Source organism: Nelumbo nucifera, chromosome 4, assembly GCF_055504915.1.
Source record: "Nelumbo nucifera cultivar China Antique chromosome 4, China Antique-T2T, whole genome shotgun sequence".
Lineage (NCBI taxonomy): Eukaryota > Viridiplantae > Streptophyta > Magnoliopsida > Proteales > Nelumbonaceae > Nelumbo > Nelumbo nucifera.
The window spans coordinates 75,726,068-75,746,073 of record NC_142652.1 but is presented as its reverse complement, the minus strand read 5'-3'; the positions used below and the strand labels follow the sequence as shown (position 1 = coordinate 75,746,073).

The following is a 20,006-nucleotide window of genomic DNA, read 5'->3' as shown; positions in this document are numbered from 1 at the left end:
TCTAATAAGTAATTAATGTTGGCATAATGGTTAATTAATTATTGTTATAAGCAAATGACTTGGGTTCGAAACTTGTTACATTTGGTTTGTGATTGTTAACAAGTTATTTCACTTAAATAACATTTAATGACATTATTAAAAGTTGTAATCAAAGGTAACTTAAATGAGCATTTAATTAAATTATATTAGCATTTAGTGACGTCCCAAACTTTAAGACTTAATTAAAATTGATATTAATGAGAAAGAAGAGATAAATAAAATTTAAATTTAAAAAGAAGAGGGAAATTAAATTCGACTGATAAATAATGCGTATCGGCCCGTTTTGGGTATGTATCGACACGTTTCGAATTGTATCGGCCGACACATACTCGAAATGGCCCAATACGAAGCCGATGCGGACCCGTATCGGTCCGATACAGACGAAAAAATACAGAACCCTGTTATTAGACATGTTCCGTGTATAGGAACTCTTTCGAAACGATACGTATCGGCCCGTATCGGCCAATACGTTGCGAAATTTAAAACCTTACACATTACTATTCCTATGAGGAGAAAGCGAACAGCCTATGATATATATTCTTACTTGAAGAAGGTCTATCATCACTCCAATATGCCAAGACAATACCAAATTGAGTTTGAAATATTTACCTATTGCTAGGGAGACAAAAAGATACAGGATTACTATGCAGGCTTTCTTAATTTATGGGCAGAATATGAACTATTTCACATTGGGCCATCTGATTCAGTAGTGTGTTAAGTATATATAAAAGCACTTTGAGAGGAGGAAGGTGAACCATTTCTTCATGAGACTGAGACCTGAATATGGGATTATTCGGTCCAATATTCTGAGTAGGGGTACATTGCTAGGTATAGATTCTGTGATGGGAGAGTTGCTGAGAGAAGAGAGACTTATGATTGATGCAAATTTGGAAGGGAAGCAACATGAATCTAGGGATGAAATAGTTTTTATTGCATAGGGGAGTAAGAAATCTGGTGGAAAGGATATGTCTAAATCCCAATGTTATGAATATAAATGTTTTGGACATAGTGCTTCACACTACAAGAAGAAGAATGTTTGCACATACTATAAGTAAAATGGTCATATCATTCTAGATTGTCCCGTTTGTCCCTCCAAAGGTAGTATGAAGAAGAATCAACAATGGGCTTACTAGGTATCTGAAGGACAGACGACTGATGCACCCAGTGTCAAAGGTGAATCCTTTGCTCCCATGAACAGGGAAGAGATACAAGAATTGGTATCCTCTGCTATCTCATCTGCATTTTTTGCTATTGGCTTATCTAATGTGTTCTCTGGTTATTGTTCCTCTTATTCACATGTTTGGATAAATGATTATGGGGCTACCATTCATATGATTGGAGCCTACCCTGAACCTTCAAATAAATCTTCGGAGACCCATCATAAGCACATTGTTATTGCCAATGCTGAGAAACTAAATATCATTGGGAATAATGACTTGTGTTTGAAGCTCTCACCCTCATCTTCTCTTTCCCTTACCAAAACCTTCTTTGTTCCCAAACTTACTACTAACCTTGTTTCAGTTGGTCAATTGGTTGATGAAGATCACATTCTAATATTTTCTTTTGATGGTTGTTTGATTCAGGACCGGTGCATTGGGAAGGTGAAAGGGAAGGGGCATAGACTGGGCTGCTTGTTTGCCTTGGAATTCAAGGGATCTCAATCAGCACAATCATCTACTTATTTCAGTTCTTCTTCATTGAATTTTGGTTTCGGTCAAAGAAATAACATTTGGGATTTATGGCATAAACGTTTGGGTCAACCAAACTCTAAAAAACTTAATTTTTTGTCTGTCTCCGTTTCATTAGAAGTAAAGTTCCCTCCTTGCAAACTTTTGATACATCTTGTGTTACTTGTTTGAGTAAGTCATATTTTGCCATTTCCTCACAAGGCTGAATATGCTATCTCACCTTTTGAAAATGGTGTAGTTGAACAAAATAATGAGCACATTTTCAGTGTTGTGAGAACTCTTCTTCAAGAGTCACATGTACCACCTTCATTTTGGGCGGAGGCAGCTAGTATGGTTGTGTATCTAATTAATGTGTACCTTCATCTGTTCTGGCTATCTCATTAGAAACAGTTTGGCTCTCCTCCCTATCTCTCCAACCTTCATGTCTTTGGATGCTTGTGTTTTATACATCTTCCCTATTGGGAACGTTCTAAACTCTCAGCCTAGTCAGTTATGTTTGCCTTTGTGGGGTACTATAGTCCCAACTACAAAGTATGACTTTGATTCACAGGATGCTCCATTTTCAATGGTTGTGAAGGGATCTTCTTGCATTCTCTTGCAAGCGAGTTCGTGATCAAGCACCTACGCCTACAACCCTCCTTCCTCCTGGTCCAGATCCTCAACTTGCCACTGCTAATCCCGTAAGTGATACCTCTGTTCCTTTACGATGTTCTACTTATGTTTCTAAACTCCCTGATCGCTATTGTTTCCCTTCAAACCATGGTTCCTTTTCTGTTGTCTTGTCTCGACAGATATTCCTCGTTCTTACTAGCAGGCCATTAGCAGTCCCCACTAGAAAGATGCCATGGATGCAGAGATTCAGGCCTTGCATGAGAATGACACTTGGGACCTTGTTCCCGCTCCTTCTGATGACTCTCTTATTGGGAGCAAGTGGGTTTATTCTATTAAGTTGAAATCTGATGGCTCCTTGGATCGATACAAAGCCCGCCTTATGGCTCAAGGTTGTAGACAAGAGTATGGCATTGATTACAAAGAGACATTTGCTCCCGTGGCCATCACTACGGTTCGTGTTCTTCTGGCCCTCTCTGCTGTGCACTAATGGTCTATCTATCAATTAAATGTGGTAAATGCCTTTCTACATGGACATTTGAAGGAAACGGTTTACATGAAACCCCCTCCCCTCCTAGGTACTGCAATGATCCATCTCTTGTCTACTGCCTGAAGAAATCTCTCTATAGGTTGAAGCAAGCTCCTCGGGCATGGTTTAAGAAATTCAGAGATGTTGTAGATGTTGGAAAAGGCCTCAAGGTATTACAATTCTCCTCTTATATGTGGATGACGTGTTGTTGACGAGATGATGTAGAAGGAATTCAAGACCTCAAGTCTCTTCTTCATAGATCCTTTCACATGAAGGACTTGGGTCCTCTCACCTATTTCTTAGGACTTGAAGTCCAAAGAAATTATCGGCGATATTTCATTTGCCAACACAAATATGCTTTAGATCTTGTCAAGTTGGTCGGTCTTACTAATAACAAGCAGGTTGGTGCTCCCTTGGAGCTTAATGTTAAATTATCCTCAACTAGTGGGGTCTTATATAGGGGTGAGCAAGAAAAACTGACTGAAACCGAACCGAAAATCTGGTTAACCGAATTAGTTGGTTTGGTATTTTTTAAATTTAAAAAAAACCAAAGGTATCGGTTTTTTAAATTAATATATATTTTATGTGTATATGTTATATATATTTTATATTTTCTATATATTATAAATTAATAAATATGTATTATATATAAATATATATTTATAATATATAATATATTATTTATTATTTAAAATATAATATTTTATATATTTCTAGTTTTTTATTATATATTTATATATTTTTTATAATATATATTGTAAATTTAAAAAACTAAGAACCGACAAACTGTACCTATAAACCGATTGACTTTGGTTCGGTTTCGGTTACCGGTTTTCTAGAAACTAGTCATACTGGTTCGGTTTCAAAATTAGACCCACGGTTCAGTTAACTGAATTGTGAGCACCCCTACTCTTATATATCTCACTATGACTCGCCCTAATATCCCTCATGCGGTTCAGGTTAGTCAGTTTGTATCTGCTCCTTGTCGATCCCATTTGACTGCTATCCATTGGATTATCCACTATGTTCATGGCACTTTATCACAAGGATTATTCTTCTCCTCATCCTCTCCTATCCATTTGAGGGACTATGCTGATCCTGATTGGGTAGGCTGTCCCGATACTTGTCGCTCCACTATTGGGTGGTGTGTTTTCATGGGTGATTCTCTTATCTTGTTGAAATGCAATAAACAACAAACTGTCTTCAAGTCCTTTACAAAAGTTGAATACAGGGCAATATTGTTGTTGTGTAGTGAAACTGTGTGGATTAAATCCCTACTTACCGACCTTGGTCATCCTATCTCTATACCTATCCCTTTGCATGCAGACAACACCGGTGCTATAAAGATTGCTTCTAACCCTATCTTTCATGAAAAGACAAAGCACATTGAGGTGGATTGCCACTTTATTCAAGACTTGTTTCTTGTTGGCTCTATCTCCCTTCCTCACGTGGCCTCAGATTTGTGGATTGCTAACATCTTCACTAAAGGCCATGACGAGATCCAAACATCTATTTCTTATGGGAAAACTGATGCTAATGCACTCACATCAATTTGAGGGAGAGTGAAAAATCCTGATGTTGTACCTTAGTTCTATAATCCTTGTTGTACACTATCATAGTATTCTTTTTTTTTTCTTCTTTACCCCACAAGGGCCTCTTTGTAAATACTTATATTTCATATATGTTTTGACTCTCTAGGGAGAGGTCGATAGATTTCTGTTTTCTCCCTAAACTAGTTGTGCTCTCTTGTTCAAACTGATTGTGTGATACAGTATATATTGTTTAAGTATTTTTGAGCTGTATTATTTTTTCAGGAAAAAAATTCCTCTATATTTCTTGCCCACCCTATTTTTGATTTTTGGGTAGTTTCATCAGTCCTAAAGGTAACTGGTTGTTTGATATTTGTTGTGACAGTAAAAAGGAATGTGAGAGGGGTTTGTGGACTTATTGATTTCCTTAGGGTTCTATCTTTCTCCATGAACATTTTTTGGATGTTATATACATAGATTTCTGGTGCAAAGGAAGTAGTTTCTTTGTGTTGATTCTTTAATGGTTAATATTGGTTTTTGGTTGTTATCAATTATGGTTTCTACTAAGAGTTCTAATGTTGGTTCCAATTAGGATATATTATAGTACTAGTGGGGACCCGTACGATGCACGGGAAATCTGAAAGATTTAATAGTTTTATTTACTATTAATAATCAGTATTCAAAGTTATTATTAATATTTAAAATTTTAATAATTGTATTTTTCATTTAATGTTGATTTACATAAAATAATTATTATTAATTTAATATGAATAAATAATTTTAAAAATTTAGTTTTATTAATAATTTCTAGTAATTTTAATAATTGTTATTATTTTTATTTATTTTTAAATGAAATTTTGATTAACTTTAAATAAACAAAAATAATTACAAAAGCTAACATTTTTATAAATTTAACTAATAATTAACAATTTAATAGGAATGATAACGGAGTAGGTTCAGGGTGGGGCACCCCATCCCTATCCCTGCCCCATAGTCAAGACACTCTATTCCATTCCTGCCTCGTCCCCAATGTCAGGCGGGTTTAGGGCAAGGCAACCACTCCCCAATGTCGGGCAAGTTTAGGGGCAAGGCACCCCACTCCTCATCAAGGATGGGGAGCCCTCGAATTTCCCCGTCTCGTCCTCATTTTTGGGCGGGTTCAAGTAGAGGTGTAAATTGGGTCGTGTTGGGCCGACACGACAACACAATGTCGTGCTAGCCCACGGGGCGTCCTAGGTCGTGCCTCTCTCCCCTAGGATAATTTGGGGGGTCGGTTCGGCAAGGCCCACGACCCGAGGCCGCACTAGCCCATGCCGTGCCGTGGGTCGGGCTGCTCCATGGGCTGAGCCTTGGGCCAGGCCGCGGACTGGGCCAAGCTATGAGAAGTCAATTAAAAAAAATTGAATGCAATTGTTTATATATACAATTAGACCTATTCATGGACCGGGTAGCCCGATGGCCCAGCCTGACCTGACCCGATACTATTACATATATAGTATTACATATATGTTTAAACTTTCAGGCTTGGACAAAATTTCAGGTTCGTAGGCTCGAGCTTGAGCTTTCTCAAATAAGCCCGACCCAATACTATTACATTTATAAAAAAGTACTTATGTTATATTTAATAAATATACTTCTTAAATTATTAATAAATATCAATTTACTATTAGGAAATATAATTTAGTTTATTAAGTTTTACTAAATTAATATAATATTAGTTTATAAAAGTATACTGAAAATAAGACATTTTGTGTATAGATCGGACTTCGGGCTCGGCTCGAGCTTTGAGCTTTATATAAGGTCTGGGCTTGGGCTCAAGATCTAGGCCCGATGGTTGGGCTAGGCTTAGGCTCGGGCTTGCACATTTTCTGTTGACAAAGAGGCCCGTGTTAATTATAAAACTATGGCTTTTTACAAATTAAAATTTTTATTTAATTATAGTCTAGTATAAAAATATATATAACATTTATATATATATATATATATATATTGATATATAATTTGTTATTTAAATATTAAATAATAATATTTACTATATATGCATATAGGTTCCAAGTTGAATTTATTAGGGGTTATTTAGCTTGGGCCCTATTTGCTAAAGCCATCATTGGACTCCAAAAGTTTGATACCCAATTAGACTTCGAATCTGAATATCCCAGATAATGTGTGGGCGTGGTGCATATCCCGACTACACCTAATTCAAAAGAAAATAGTTGCTTGAACTTGCAAACTTATAGATCTAATAGTTGCTTAAGTTATAAATGGTTTGTTACCTTTTATTAATTATTAAAATATTGTAATTATTAAATTACTGTATTTATTTAAAATACAGTAATTTCTAGAAATTATCATGTTTTTAGAAAATATTGCTAATTTCTTGGCTAAAACCAATAAATATAATTTTTTGGTAATTAAATATAACTTTTTGGTAATTAAATGTAATTTTGTACTATTTATAGCTTAAATTATAATTTTTTTGTTAATAATATTACTATTAATAATTAAAACGCATTATTTTTTCATTCTTATTCAGTACTTTTTGCAATAAAATACAATTAATTAATTTTTTTAATTATTTTTAGTACTTTAATTAAGCTTTAGGTTTTTTAAGAATTTTTGGATTTTTAACTAATTTTTGGTGTTTTTTCATTATTATTCAGTAATTTTTGCATAGGAGTATTTTTTCAATAATTTTCAGTATTTTCAGCATTTATTTTTACATATTAGTCACAATAATATTAATTTGCATTTGCTTTCAGTAAAAATAAATTAAATAACTAAATAAATACTATGGTTAATAAAAACTACAGCTAATTTTCAGCTAATTGTATTTTTTAATTATTTTTAGTAAATACCCTTATTCATATAAAATATTGTTAATTTTCAATATCTTTTAGTTATTTTTAGTATTTTATTTATGTTTATGCTTTTTAGAATTTTCCAAATTTTTAATTATCTGTTCGTATTTTTCATTATTATTCAGTAATTTTTGCATGAGTAATTTTGCAATAAAATAATGCTAATAAAACATGTTCTATATTTTAAATTTTCATTAATTTTTTATCATTTTTAATGAGTTCATTATGCACAATAAATGTCTTAGCTCATAAAAATTATTAATTAATTAAAAATGCATTAGTGCAAAGTTATCTAGTAATATTATTAAAACTATCAATTAATATTTTATATTTAAATTTCTTACTTTTAATTAGTTGGTATTTTTTCATTATTATTCAGTAATTTTTGAAGTAAATACTATTAAAATTGTCAATTAATATTTTATATTTAAATTTCTTATTTTTATTAGCGTTTATTAAGTTTGATTTTTAAGTGGAATTGAAACACATTTTTAATATTTATTTTTAGTTAAAAGTTTAGTGTATGTTTAAATTAATAATTTTTTGATTGTTTAACATCAACCTATTTATATTATTTGATTTATATTATTATTCTCTCTCTCTCTTAAATGTAATAATAACATGCATTAAAATAAGAGGCATTGGAAAACCCAAAGGTCTCTCTCTTAAATGTCTTTTTTTTAAATGCAATAGTATGCATTAAAATAAGAGTCTTTGGAAAACCCAAAGGTCTCTTTAATAGTGTGCAGCTTTATTAATCTAATCAAGATAAGCAATGATTACTATTTTATATTTTTAAAACAAAAGAAAATAAGAAAAATGCAAAAAATAGAGACATGCTGACATGGACGGACCAATTTTAATATATATATATATAGATTAGTTTATAAAAGTATGCTGAAAATAGGACATTTTGTGTACAGATCGGGCTTCAGGCTTGGTCTCGAGCTTCGAGCTTTATATAAGTCTGGGCTTAGGCTCAAGATTTAGGCCCAATGGTCGGGCCAGGCTCAGGCTCGAGCTTGCACATTTTCTGTTGACAAAGAGGCTCGTGTTAATTATAAAACTATGGCTTTTTACAAATTAAAATTTTTATTTAATTATAGTCTAGTATAAAAATATATATAACATTTATATATATATTGATGTAAAATTTGTTATTTAAATATTAAATAATAATATGTACTATATATGCATATAGGTTCCAAGTTGAATTTATTAGGGGTTATTTAGCTTGGGCCCTATCTGCTAAAGCCATCATTGGACTCCAAAAGTTTGATACCCAATTAGACTTCGAATCTGAATATCCCAGATAATGTGTGGGCATGGTGCATATCCCGGCTAGACCTAACTCAAAAGAAAATAGTTGCTTGAGCTTGCAAATTTATAGATCTAATAGTTGCTTAAGTTATAAATGATTTGTTACCTTTTATTAATTATTAAAATATTGTAATTATTAAGAAATTATCATATTTTCAGAAATATTGCGAATTTCTTGGCTAAAACTAATTAAATATAATTTTCTGGTAATTAGATGTAATTTTCTACTATTTATTGCTTAAATTATAATTATTGTTAATTATATTACTATTAATAATTATAATGCATTATTTTTTCATTATTATCAGTATTTTTGCAATAAAATAAAATTAGTTAAAATTTTTTATTTATTTTTAGTACTTTAATTAAGCTTTAGGTTTTTTCAGAACTTTCAGATTTTTAATTAATTTTTGGTGTTTTTTCATTATTATTCAGTAATTTTTTCATACAAGTATTTTTTTTCAATAATTTTCAGTATTTTCAGCATTTTTTTTTTACATATTAGTCACTACAATATTAATTTGCATCTGCTTTCAGCAAAAATAAATTAAATAACTAAATAAATACCATAGTTAATAAAAACTACAGCTAATTGTACTTTTTAATTATTTTTAGTAAATACCCTTATGTAAAATATTGTTAATTTTCAATATTTTTAATTATTTTTAGTATTTTAATTATGTTTAGGATTTTTAGAATTTTCCAAAATTTTAATTAATTGTTGGTATTTTTTCATTATTATGCAGTAACTTTTGCATATGAGTAATTTTGCAATAAAATAATGCTAATTAAACATGTTCTACATTTTAAATTTTCATTAATTTTTATCATTTTTAATAAGTTCATTATGCACAATAAAGGTCTCAACTCATAAAAATTATTAATTAATTAAAATTGCATTAGTTCAAAGTTATGTAATAATATTATTAAAACTATCAATTAATATTTTGATATTTAAATTTCTTATTTTTAATTAGGTGTTGGTATTTTCTCATTATTATTCAGTAATTTTTGCAATAAAATACTGTTAATAAAATGGGTTTTGCATTTTAAATTTTCATTAATTTTTATCATTTTTAATGAGTTCATTATGCACAATAAAGCTCTGAACTCATAAGTTATTTAATAATATTATTAAAAGTTTAAAACTGTCAATATTTTTATATTTAAATTTCTTATTTTTCTTAGCGTTTATTAAGTTGATTTTTAAGTGGAATTGAAGCACATTTTTAATATTTACTAAGTTTTGTTAATATTTACTTTTAGTGAAAGTTTAGTGGATTTTTAAATTAATAATTTTTTGATTGTTTAACATCAACCTATTTATGTTATTTGATTTATATATTTATTATTCTCTCTCTCTCTCTCTCTCAAATGTAATATTAACATGCATTCAAATAAGAGGCCTTGGAAAACCCAAAGGTCTCTCTCTCTTAAATGTCATTTTTAAATGTAATAATGACATGCATTAAAATAAGAGGCTTTGGAAAACCCAAAGGTCTCTTTAATAGTGTGCAGTTTTATTAATCTAATCAAGATATGCAATGATTACTGTTTTATATTTTTAAAACAAAAGAAAATAAGAAAAATGCAAAAAAATAGCAAAAATAGATAAATAGTTTCTCTCAAAGGAGAGACATGCTGACATGGACGAACCAATTTTAATATATATATACATATATATATATATATATATATATATATATATATATAAATTCTTTGACTTCATAGAAAACATAGGTTTCCAAATTATCCTCATGAAATTGGATGGAACCAACTACTTGCATTGTTTATTGGAGGCAATGGATAATGTGGCTGCCTCAATGGGAAGAAGACAAAGGAACCTAATGAGGACCTCAATGTTCATGTTTAGTGGGAGGAAGAAGAATTGATGATTATGTTCTTGTTGCTAAACTAAATGCAGCCTGAGATTAGCAATGATTTCTTATTCTTACTATATGGCATTGGCTGAAAATCCTGTGTTTCAGCATTTCATTCTATCGTGGGGTAATCTAAGAGGATTCTCACTAGGAAGTAATATCTAAACTTTGAAGAGTTATCCCTGACCTAATATCCAACTTCAATAATCAAATTACATGTTGCAAATTTATCATTGTATTTGCATCTTTACTGTACAGCATAGTGATTAAATCTCAATAGTAAAAGGGCCATTACCAATGGTCCTGTCTGGTTGGGAGGGATAGATTATTTATGGACCTAACATTAGGGTATTTCATAAAAATTGTTGTCTAAGAGGAATCTCACTAGGAAGTAATATCCAAACTTTGACGACTTATGGTCCTGGCTATCTGGTTGGGAGGGATAGACTATTTATGGACCTAACATTAGGGTATCTTTCATAAAAATTGTTGTCTAAGAGGAATCTCACTAGGAAGTAATATCCAAACTTTGACGAGTTATCCCTGACCTAATATCCAACTTCAATAGTCAAATTACGTGTTGCAAATATATCATCTTTTTTTTTTTGGTAAGTGATGTTGCAAATTTTTCATTGTATTTGCATCTTTATTGCATAACTTAGTGATTAATCTCAGTAGTGTAAAAGGGCCATTACCAATGGTCCTGGCTATTTGGTTGGGAGGGATAGCTGTATATGGACCTAACATTAGGGCATCTTTTATAAAAGTTGTTGCTTTATTATATAAGTTTATACTAGTATCTTTCATTTACTGATAAACTCATGGCAGGTAGGCCCCTAATACAAACCCCCTCTAGCAAGTGAATCTTGTTGAGATTGGCTAGATAGGGGTGTTTTTGGTTTTTTCTCCTTTCTTATACTCTCTCAGTATTTGGGCGCCCATATAGGGGCCTTTCTTGTAATTATTATTTTCTCAAATTATAAAGTAATCTTTTGAGGGTGTGAATAGTGAATAACACACCTCTTGACACTTGCTCTCTTCTTCCTCCTCTTCTCTTCTCTTCTCTTCTCTTCTTCTCCTCTCTTCTCTTCTTCCTCTCTCTTGAAACCCTAGTTTCTGCAACTTGGTATCAGAGCGGGTAGAAGCATCTAGGAGTTGTTCTCTGCTGATCTCCTACCCAGAGGCGAACTGCTGACGTTAGATCGTCGTCAGATGACATCAGCAGTCTGTACAGGTGCCGGCAACAATCTATGAAACTAGCACGGTTTGATTCGCCCTGATTTTAGAAAAATTTTGGTATGACTCTTGTCATCATATGAAGCTTCTATGATTTTTGGTGGAATTTCTAAGGAAAAAAATTGCAGAAATTCTAGATCCAATGTCGAGCCATGTACAACAGATTTAATGATATTTTCCTGCTGTAAAACCTAGACCATTCAGGTCGTTTTTCAATTTGGGATTGATGGGAAGTGGTCCCGTAATTTTCTTAGCATTGTGTATTTTTGGGAGATTTTTTTCTCCTATTTTGCCGCCAACCTAGTTTTTTTGGGCTTCCTTTGGTTCTTAACCGTGTGGTAACCTAGTTTTTAGGCCTAGAACCTTGGTTAAAGTGTTGGGGGTCCTTTTTGGTTGGTGAAAAAGTGTCGTGTAAGGATTTTCAGATGGTTCCCGGGAACTGCAGATATTTCCAGTGGTATGATAACTACTGTTAAACTGGATGGAACTAATTTTTTAGAGTGGTCTCAGTCTGCTAAACTTACCATTATTGGGCGGGGTAAACTGGGATTCATCATAGGAAGGGAGGTGAAGCCAAGTCCTAAAGACCCGAAATTTGCAAGGTGGAAACATGACAACTCTCCCTTGTTATATCATGGCTGATTTGCTCAATGCAACCTCATATTGCCCGAAATTACATGTTTCTTCCATCTACCAAGGATATCTGGGATAGGGTGGTTGCTACTTATTCCCAAGTTAACAATACTACTAGAGTGTACCAGCTTCGGAGGGAAGCTTGCAGTATGCGTTAAGGGGAGAAATTTGTTGCTATGTTTTTCTCTTCTCTACAGTCTATCTGAGAAGAAATGGATCACTTGAAACCTCTAGTTTGGAAGGACCCTAAAGATGGTGAGTGGTATTGGAAGTACATAGTGGAGAATAGAGTCTTTGATTTTTTTGGCAGGCTTAAACCCCAGAGTTTGATTTCACCAGGCAACACATTCTTAGTGCAGGCGTTGTCTCTCTTGCTACTACTTACTCTCTTGTACAAGGGGAAGAAAGTCAAAGAACCGCCATGATGCAATCCTCTGTGAGTGATCATTTTGCCTTTATGTCATCACGACTCAAGCAAAATACTAGCAAACATCCCATTGTAGAGAAGGTCGAGGATGTTATTTGTGAGTACTACAAGAAGCCAAGGCCAAGGTTTAAAAAATCGATATGATATGCCCTGTATCAAGCGTATCGTATCGTATCTTTTGGGTCTTGAAACAACTGTTTATAGGTGTTTCGGGACCCCACCCTTTATTAATAAAAAGGCCCTTTTAACTCCCCAAAAACCAAAATTTGAAAAAAAAAGGCCTTTTTCCGTGTGTATCTAAGTACCGATACACCTCTGTCTATACGCAGAGGCATATCGATACTTTGAACCATGGCCAAGACACTAAAGAAAGGTGTTGGAAGCTCAACCCTCATCTAAAGCCAGAGAAGTACAAAACCGGGAAGAAGGGCAATGCTCACTTGGCTACAGTTGGTAATGATGCTCAGCCCTCGGATGTGCTTGACTCTCTGATGTGATGGACAAACTCAGGAATATATTGTTGCAGCTAGAGAAGGGTGGTACATCCTCATCTAGTTTTGGATTTTGTAATCTATCTAGTTCATATGCCAAGACAGGTACTGCACTTGCTTGTTCCACCTTTAGCCCATGGATTGTAGACTCTGGGGCCAGTGCCCATATGACTGGTATGCCTTCACATTTTACCTTATATAAGTTAACCTCGAGGAAGGGTAAGATTACTGTTGCTGATGGATCTCATACCCCAATCTCGGGTCAGGGTGATGTCAGAATCACTAATAACCTTTTTCTTGACTTTGTTCTACATGTGCTCCAGCTACAAAAGAATTTATTGTCTGTTAGTTCTCTAACTAAATCCCACAATTGCTCAGTGACATTTTTTTCCAACCATTGTGCTTTTCAGGACCTGAGCACGGGGAAGACGATTGGAAGTGGGCATGAAGTGGATGGAGTCTGTCTCCTGGATGGACCTTCAGAGCATGGATTGTCAAGCCAGACTAAGTCTTGTTCCAATGAGAAAATGAGTCTTTTGAAATTATGGCATTGTCGCCTTGATCATTTGTCTGTCAATTTTGTCAAGTTTTTGTTTCCAAACTTGTTTGATTCTATGTCCAAATTGAATTTTGAATGTAAAGTTTGTCATTTATCTAAACAATGTAGAAACACATATTTTGCAAGCAGTAAAAGAAGTATATGTTGCTTTCTACTTGATCCATACGGATGTTTGGGACCCATATGTTGTCCCTTGTATGGGGGCTACAGATATTTCATTCTCTTCATTGATGACTACAGTCGGTATACATGACTTTTTTTGATGAAAAGTAGAGATGAAGTTCCTATGATTGTTCAAAACTTCATGAATATGGTCGAAACACAATTTGAGAAATAAGATATAAGATCTGACAATGCCAAGGAATACTTTGAACATCACTTGCATAGATTTCTTGAAGATAGTGGCACTATTCACCAAAGTTCATGTAATTATACTCCACAACAAAATGGGGTGGCTGAAAGAAAAAATAGGCATGTGGTTGAAGTTGCTCGAGGCTTATTATTCCAAACTCGTGTTCCAACTCGTTTCTAGGGTGATGCTGTTGAGACAACTGTATATCTCATTAATAGACTCCCATCAAGGGTCCTTAACCTTCATTCTCCTCATCAACTATTCTTCCCTGATGAACCTCCTTTTAATCTATCCCTTAAGGTCTTTGGTTGTGTTTGTTTTGTTCATGATATGAGTCCTTCTCGGCGCAAGTTTGATCCTAAATCAGTCTAGAAAGGCTATAGATGCTTTGATGCTCTCTCTAGCAAGAGATATGTCTCTAAGGATGTTACCTTTTCGGAATCCTCTTCCTTTTTCCAATCACCTCGTCATTCTCTTCAGGGGGAGAATGCAAGTGAAGATTGGACTCCCTTCGCCTTCCTATTCCTACCTCTATTCCTCCCTCTCTTTCTACCTCTATTCCTTCTCCTCCTCCTCCTCCTCCTCCTCCTCCTACGTATTGACCTCGGTCCTGGCAGTAGTTTTTCATTAGGCGTAGTAAGAGGGTGGCTCCTGAAGCAGAATGCCCATTACAATCTGATTCCCCGGTCTCAGGTAATCTTGAACCTCTTAACAATCCTATTATTGATTCTAACCTTAATCTTCCTATTGCCATTCGAAAAGGGAAGAGGACATGTAGCAAGTATCCTATCACTAACTATGTGTTTTATGATGCTCTTTCACCTTTCTATTGTGCCTATATTTCTGCTATCTCTTTTGTTTCCATCCCTTGCAGTGTTATAGAGGCAATGTAGTGCCCCCAGTGGAAGGAATCTATGAACCAAGAAATGAAGGCCCTAATAAAGAACTAGATTTGGGAGGTTGTTCTTTGCCCCAAAGATAAGATTGTTGTTGGGTGTAAGTGGGTTTATACTGTTAAGTACAGGGTAGATGGCTCAATTGAAAAATACAAAGCTCCGCTTGTAGCCAAAGGATACACTCAGACTTATGGCATTGATTATCTGGAAACCTTTGCTCCAGTTGCTAAAATGAACTCTATTCGTGTGATCATGTCTCTTGCCGCCCATTACTTGTGGCCTTTATATCAAATGGATATAAAGAATGCCTTCCTTAATGGGGATTTACAAGAGGAAGTGTATATGGACTTACCACCTGGGATAAGTTTTCCTAACTGTGATGGAAAAGTGTGCCGCTTGAAGAAGTCTTTGTATGGGCTAAAACAATCTCCAAGAGCTTGGTTTGGCAGGTTCAAGAATGCCACCTTAAAGATTGATTTTTCTCAATCTCAGTCTAACCGCACCTTATTTATTTGAAGAGTTGATGGTAGAGTAACAATGTTGATAGTATATGTTGATGACATTGTTGTGACAGGTGATGATATCATAGGTATCTCTCAATTAAAGTCATTCCTTGCTTCTAAATTTGAGATTAAGGACCTTGGTGATCTTCGATATTTTCTTGGCATTGAAGTTGCAATATCCAAGAAGGGGATTTTTCTATCACAAAGGAAATATGTACTTGATTTTGCATGAACCCAGGACATCTCATATGTAGGCAGTTAACAGAATTTTAGCCTACCTGAGGGATGTTGTATTCCAACCACGGCCATCTAAAGATTGAGGCTTACATAGATGCTGATTGGGTAGGGTCCATCGATGATAGAAGATCTACATCCGGTTATTGTGCCTCAGTTGGAGGCAATGTGGTTTCCTAGAGAAGTAAGAAACAATCTGTGGTTGTTCGTTCTAGTGCTGAGGCAGAGTACAGGGCAATGGCTCATGGAGTGTCTGAACCACTCTGGTTGAAGACCTTATTGACTGAGATGGGCATCCAAGTAGATGTTCCAATGAGACTATATTTTGACAATCAAGCAGCCATAAATATTGCTCACAATCCTGTCCAACATGATTGTACAAAGCATATTGAGGTGGATAGACACTTTATTAGAAAAAGAATTGCTAGTGGAGAGATTTGCCTTCATTTTGTAAGATCAGAAGACCAACTAGCTGATTGCCTCACTAAAGGTGTTCACCATCCAAAGCTTGCTAAGAACCTTGCCAAGCTGGGCATGATTGACATATATGTTCAGCTTGAGGGGGAATGTTGAAAATGGCTAGATGGGTGTTTTTGGCTTTTTCTCCTTTCTTATACTCTCTCAATATTTGGGCACCCATATAGGGGCCTTCTTGTAATTATTATTTTCTCAAATTATAAATTAATCTTTTGAGGGTGTGAACAGTGAATAACACACCTCTCGACACTCTCTCTTCTTCCTCTTCTTCTCTTCTCTTCTCTTCTTCCTTTCTCTTGAAACCCTTGTTTCTGCAACTAATCTTCTTAAGAGTTCTATGATATTCTGGAACATCTGAATGAGGTGTTCATTCTAAAGGCCCTGGATCTATCTCCCTAATATATTGATAGAGCAACTTAGGGCCTATATCCTCCTGCATCCACCCAATCTCCACTTGAGGATCTTCCTGAAACTTCCACTGTGGAATGGCCTAGAGTCAAACTCAAGTACATCCTTTGGAGACTGAATAGAGTTGCCCTCTTTCTCAAATTGAAGGTGGGCATACCAGCAATACAATTCCTAAATGGTTCCCAAAGATTTGTCTTATCCATAAGCTCCTTGGATTCTTAACATATGCCTATCAAATGGAGTTTGATTACGTCTATGAAAGGATGATAGATGTTTTGAGATTTCTCCCTGGATTCTTACTGCTTTCTATGGGAGGACGAATCAAAATTTTTGAGGTGCTTATTTTCCTGAGTCCAATTGTTTTGACCTGTTTATTCATTTGGTGCTTTGACTGCATTTTTCTGCATCTATTATACATTTTTACCTGATTCTGGCTTTTTATTTCTCTGTGGATTGTTATTGAGGGCTAGATGGCTGGTGCAACATATGTTTGTGAGCTATGCCAGAAGAATGGTAAGGGAGGTTGCTCAAAAACAGAATCAATGTATGACAATGCTGACGCTGTTGAGCTTGAACTTTCCACCTCATCTCAACATACAACATCCTTTCCTGAACTCTCTAGCAGACATGGTAAGTTCTGTGTTATATTCAATGTGTTCTATTTTCTGGTGTATGAGCAATCAAATAATTACCCACTTCTATCCACAGTTCCTTCCCTTTGTTTATGGTTCTTTTAAGTTAAGAGATTTAAACAATTTGCAACTTAAGAATCTAAATATAATAAAGAAAAGTTAATAATGAAGCAAACAAAGATTAGGATTGAAGAAATAGAGAACAAGAATAAGAATCCATGCATCAGTCAACACAAAGTAAAGAGAAGGATCATTTGTTTTTTAAAAAGGGAACAATTGTTTGGTGTAATGGTAAAATCTTGGGCAGGCAAGCATGAGAATGTGGATTTGACTCCAAGAATGATCACTTTCTGAAAAACAAAAAAATCCAGAGGTTAGGTCTGTAGGTCTGTTCCAGTCTATCCTACACAAGACCCTGCATAGCCAGTACTGTCATTGGGGAATGGCCCTTTTACATAAAATAAAGAGAATTGAAGAAATCAATAACAAGAATATTAAGAATCAAGAGAAAACTGAAGGGAATAGCTTACAGGAAAGTACTTCAAAATCTTCATTGATGATTTTTTAAGAATGACATGGATTCAATTAATGAAAGAGCATTTGGTTGTTCTTTGTCTTTCTTTCCTTTTATGCTGAAATTTGAAATCAATTTGATGTCTTTATTAAAATATTTTGTTCTGATAATGCAAAAGGATACTTTCATTGCACCTTTCAATCTTATTTTGACTCATGGGATTTATTCATCAATCTTCTTGTTCATACACACCACATGTAGCTAAGCAAAAAAAAAAAATTGTCATTTGCATGATGCTGTCTGCACCTTGTTGATTCAGTAAAGGGTATATCTGGTCACAGTTATGAATAACAACAAACTCAAGCTTTATCCAATATACAGTATTTGATCTATCAACCTGATAATTTGCATCTATTTCAAGGTGTGCCCCCTTATATAGAGAATTCTCTTGTAGGGTTTGAATTGAAATTTGGGAAGCCTAATTGACCTTCTGTCTCCAAGCTTGCATGGCCCCGAAATCCTAAGGCTTCCATGGGTATTGGTTCATTCACTCTTCTTTTAGTTGCAGCTGCTTAGATTTTCTTGGAAGGAATACTAGCTGGCTAGCTGCCCCTTCATGGTGCTTTTGCAACAGAGGTGGAACTAAGGACTAGTTGTATTTACCTACCAAATTTTCATCTAAACTAGTATCTTTTCCTCGTCATTGACAGCAAACATTTAGCCTCATTAAATGCCTCTAAGGAACTGCCGTATAAGCTTTCTTGTTTCATCAAATCAACCTGAATACTTGTATCATGAAATCCCATGTTCTTGTCTTTTGCATGTTAAATGTTCATATTTTTGTCAATTCCTGAATGTTTTCACAGGAATCAGGCCTTCAAGACGTCTCCGAATCTTGTGTTTGCATGGGTTTCGGCAGAGTGCATCAAATTTTAAGGGAAGAACTGCATCATTAGCCAAGAAACTTAAAAAAATTGCAGAGCTTGTTTTTGTTGATGCACCCTATGAATTGCCTTTAATATATCGACCTCGTCCAACTGAACCGTGTGATAATTCTGTAGCACTAGAATTACAACAAAGCCCTCCACCAGCAGAATCATGCAAGAAAAAGTATGCTTGGTTAGTTGCACCCGAGTTCAATGGCTCAGGGGGAATAGCAGTTTGGAAAATTGCAGATGAACCATTCAATCCACTGCAATACCAGCAACAAATTGATGGATTTGATGTTTCACTTACTTATCTGAAGACTGTGTTCTCTCAACTGGGCCCATTTGATGGGGTCTTGGGATTCTCACAAGGAGCAGCAATTGCTGCCTTACTCTGTATGGAGCGTGGAAGAAAGGATGCTGAAATAGATTTCAGATTCGTTATTTTATGCTCTGGGTTTGCTCCGAATTTGTCCAAGGTCAAGCGCGGTTCTATCAACTGTCCTTCACTTCATATTTTTGGCAATAGTCAGGGTAAAGACAGGCAAATAGCATGCCATGCCAGCATGGAGCTTGCTGGTTTATTTGAGGAGGGCTGCTCAGTGATCATAGAACATGAATCAGGCCACATAATTCCTACTCAATCCCCCTACATTGATGAAATTAAGTCTTTTCTCCTGCGTTTCCTCTGAAATCCTTTTGTATGGGTATTGCATTTGATATTCTGGAAACACTTCATATGCTAGGGACCATACTTACATTTATTCCTTTTGCGGCATCTGATGTAAAGCCCTTACAGGTTTATGCAGCTAACTCTGTTTTAACAAACAGGTAACAGTGCGCCAGGGTATGATATGCAACAGATTACCCATTAGGCCTTCCTCTTAAGCTTCTGTCTTACTCGGGTTTTATATTATTGATCTATTCACTATTTTCTTTCCTTTTTTTTGTGTGCATGTGTCAGTGTTTTAAAAACCGGCCCGGAGGCTGAACCGTTTTTGCCTTCGGGTCATGGGTCACTGGTTTGAGCCAATGGTCCAACCATCCGGATCTGACGTTATTTGACTAAGTGAATAGGTTTATACCTTTCTATGGGTTTTACTTAAATCGGACTCGGAATCTTGACTGGGTGATGATCATGTGTAGATAAAGTCATGTATCTCTTCACTGAATTTGTTCAGATATACTTCAAAGCCATGCACTGCAAGAAGACAATAGAATAAGATGGTCATGTGTAGATAAAGAACTCCATTTGCAGAACCAGGC

The 20,006-nt window shown here is 34.8% G+C and overlaps 1 protein-coding gene across 1 annotated transcript in view; it reads left to right on the top strand.

Moving 5' to 3' along the window:
• Positions 1-19,680, top strand: part of LOC104605019 (rhodanese-like domain protein) — a 101,010-nt gene extending 81,330 nt beyond the window's left edge. The window contains exons 8-9 of the mRNA XM_010269609.2: positions 17,139-17,298; positions 18,681-19,680. Of these exons, the coding sequence (XP_010267911.1) occupies positions 17,139-17,298; positions 18,681-19,432 (912 nt within the window). The 3' untranslated portion in view covers positions 19,433-19,680. The remainder of the gene's footprint in view (positions 1-17,138; positions 17,299-18,680) is intronic.
• Positions 19,681-20,006: the final 326 nt, after the last annotated feature.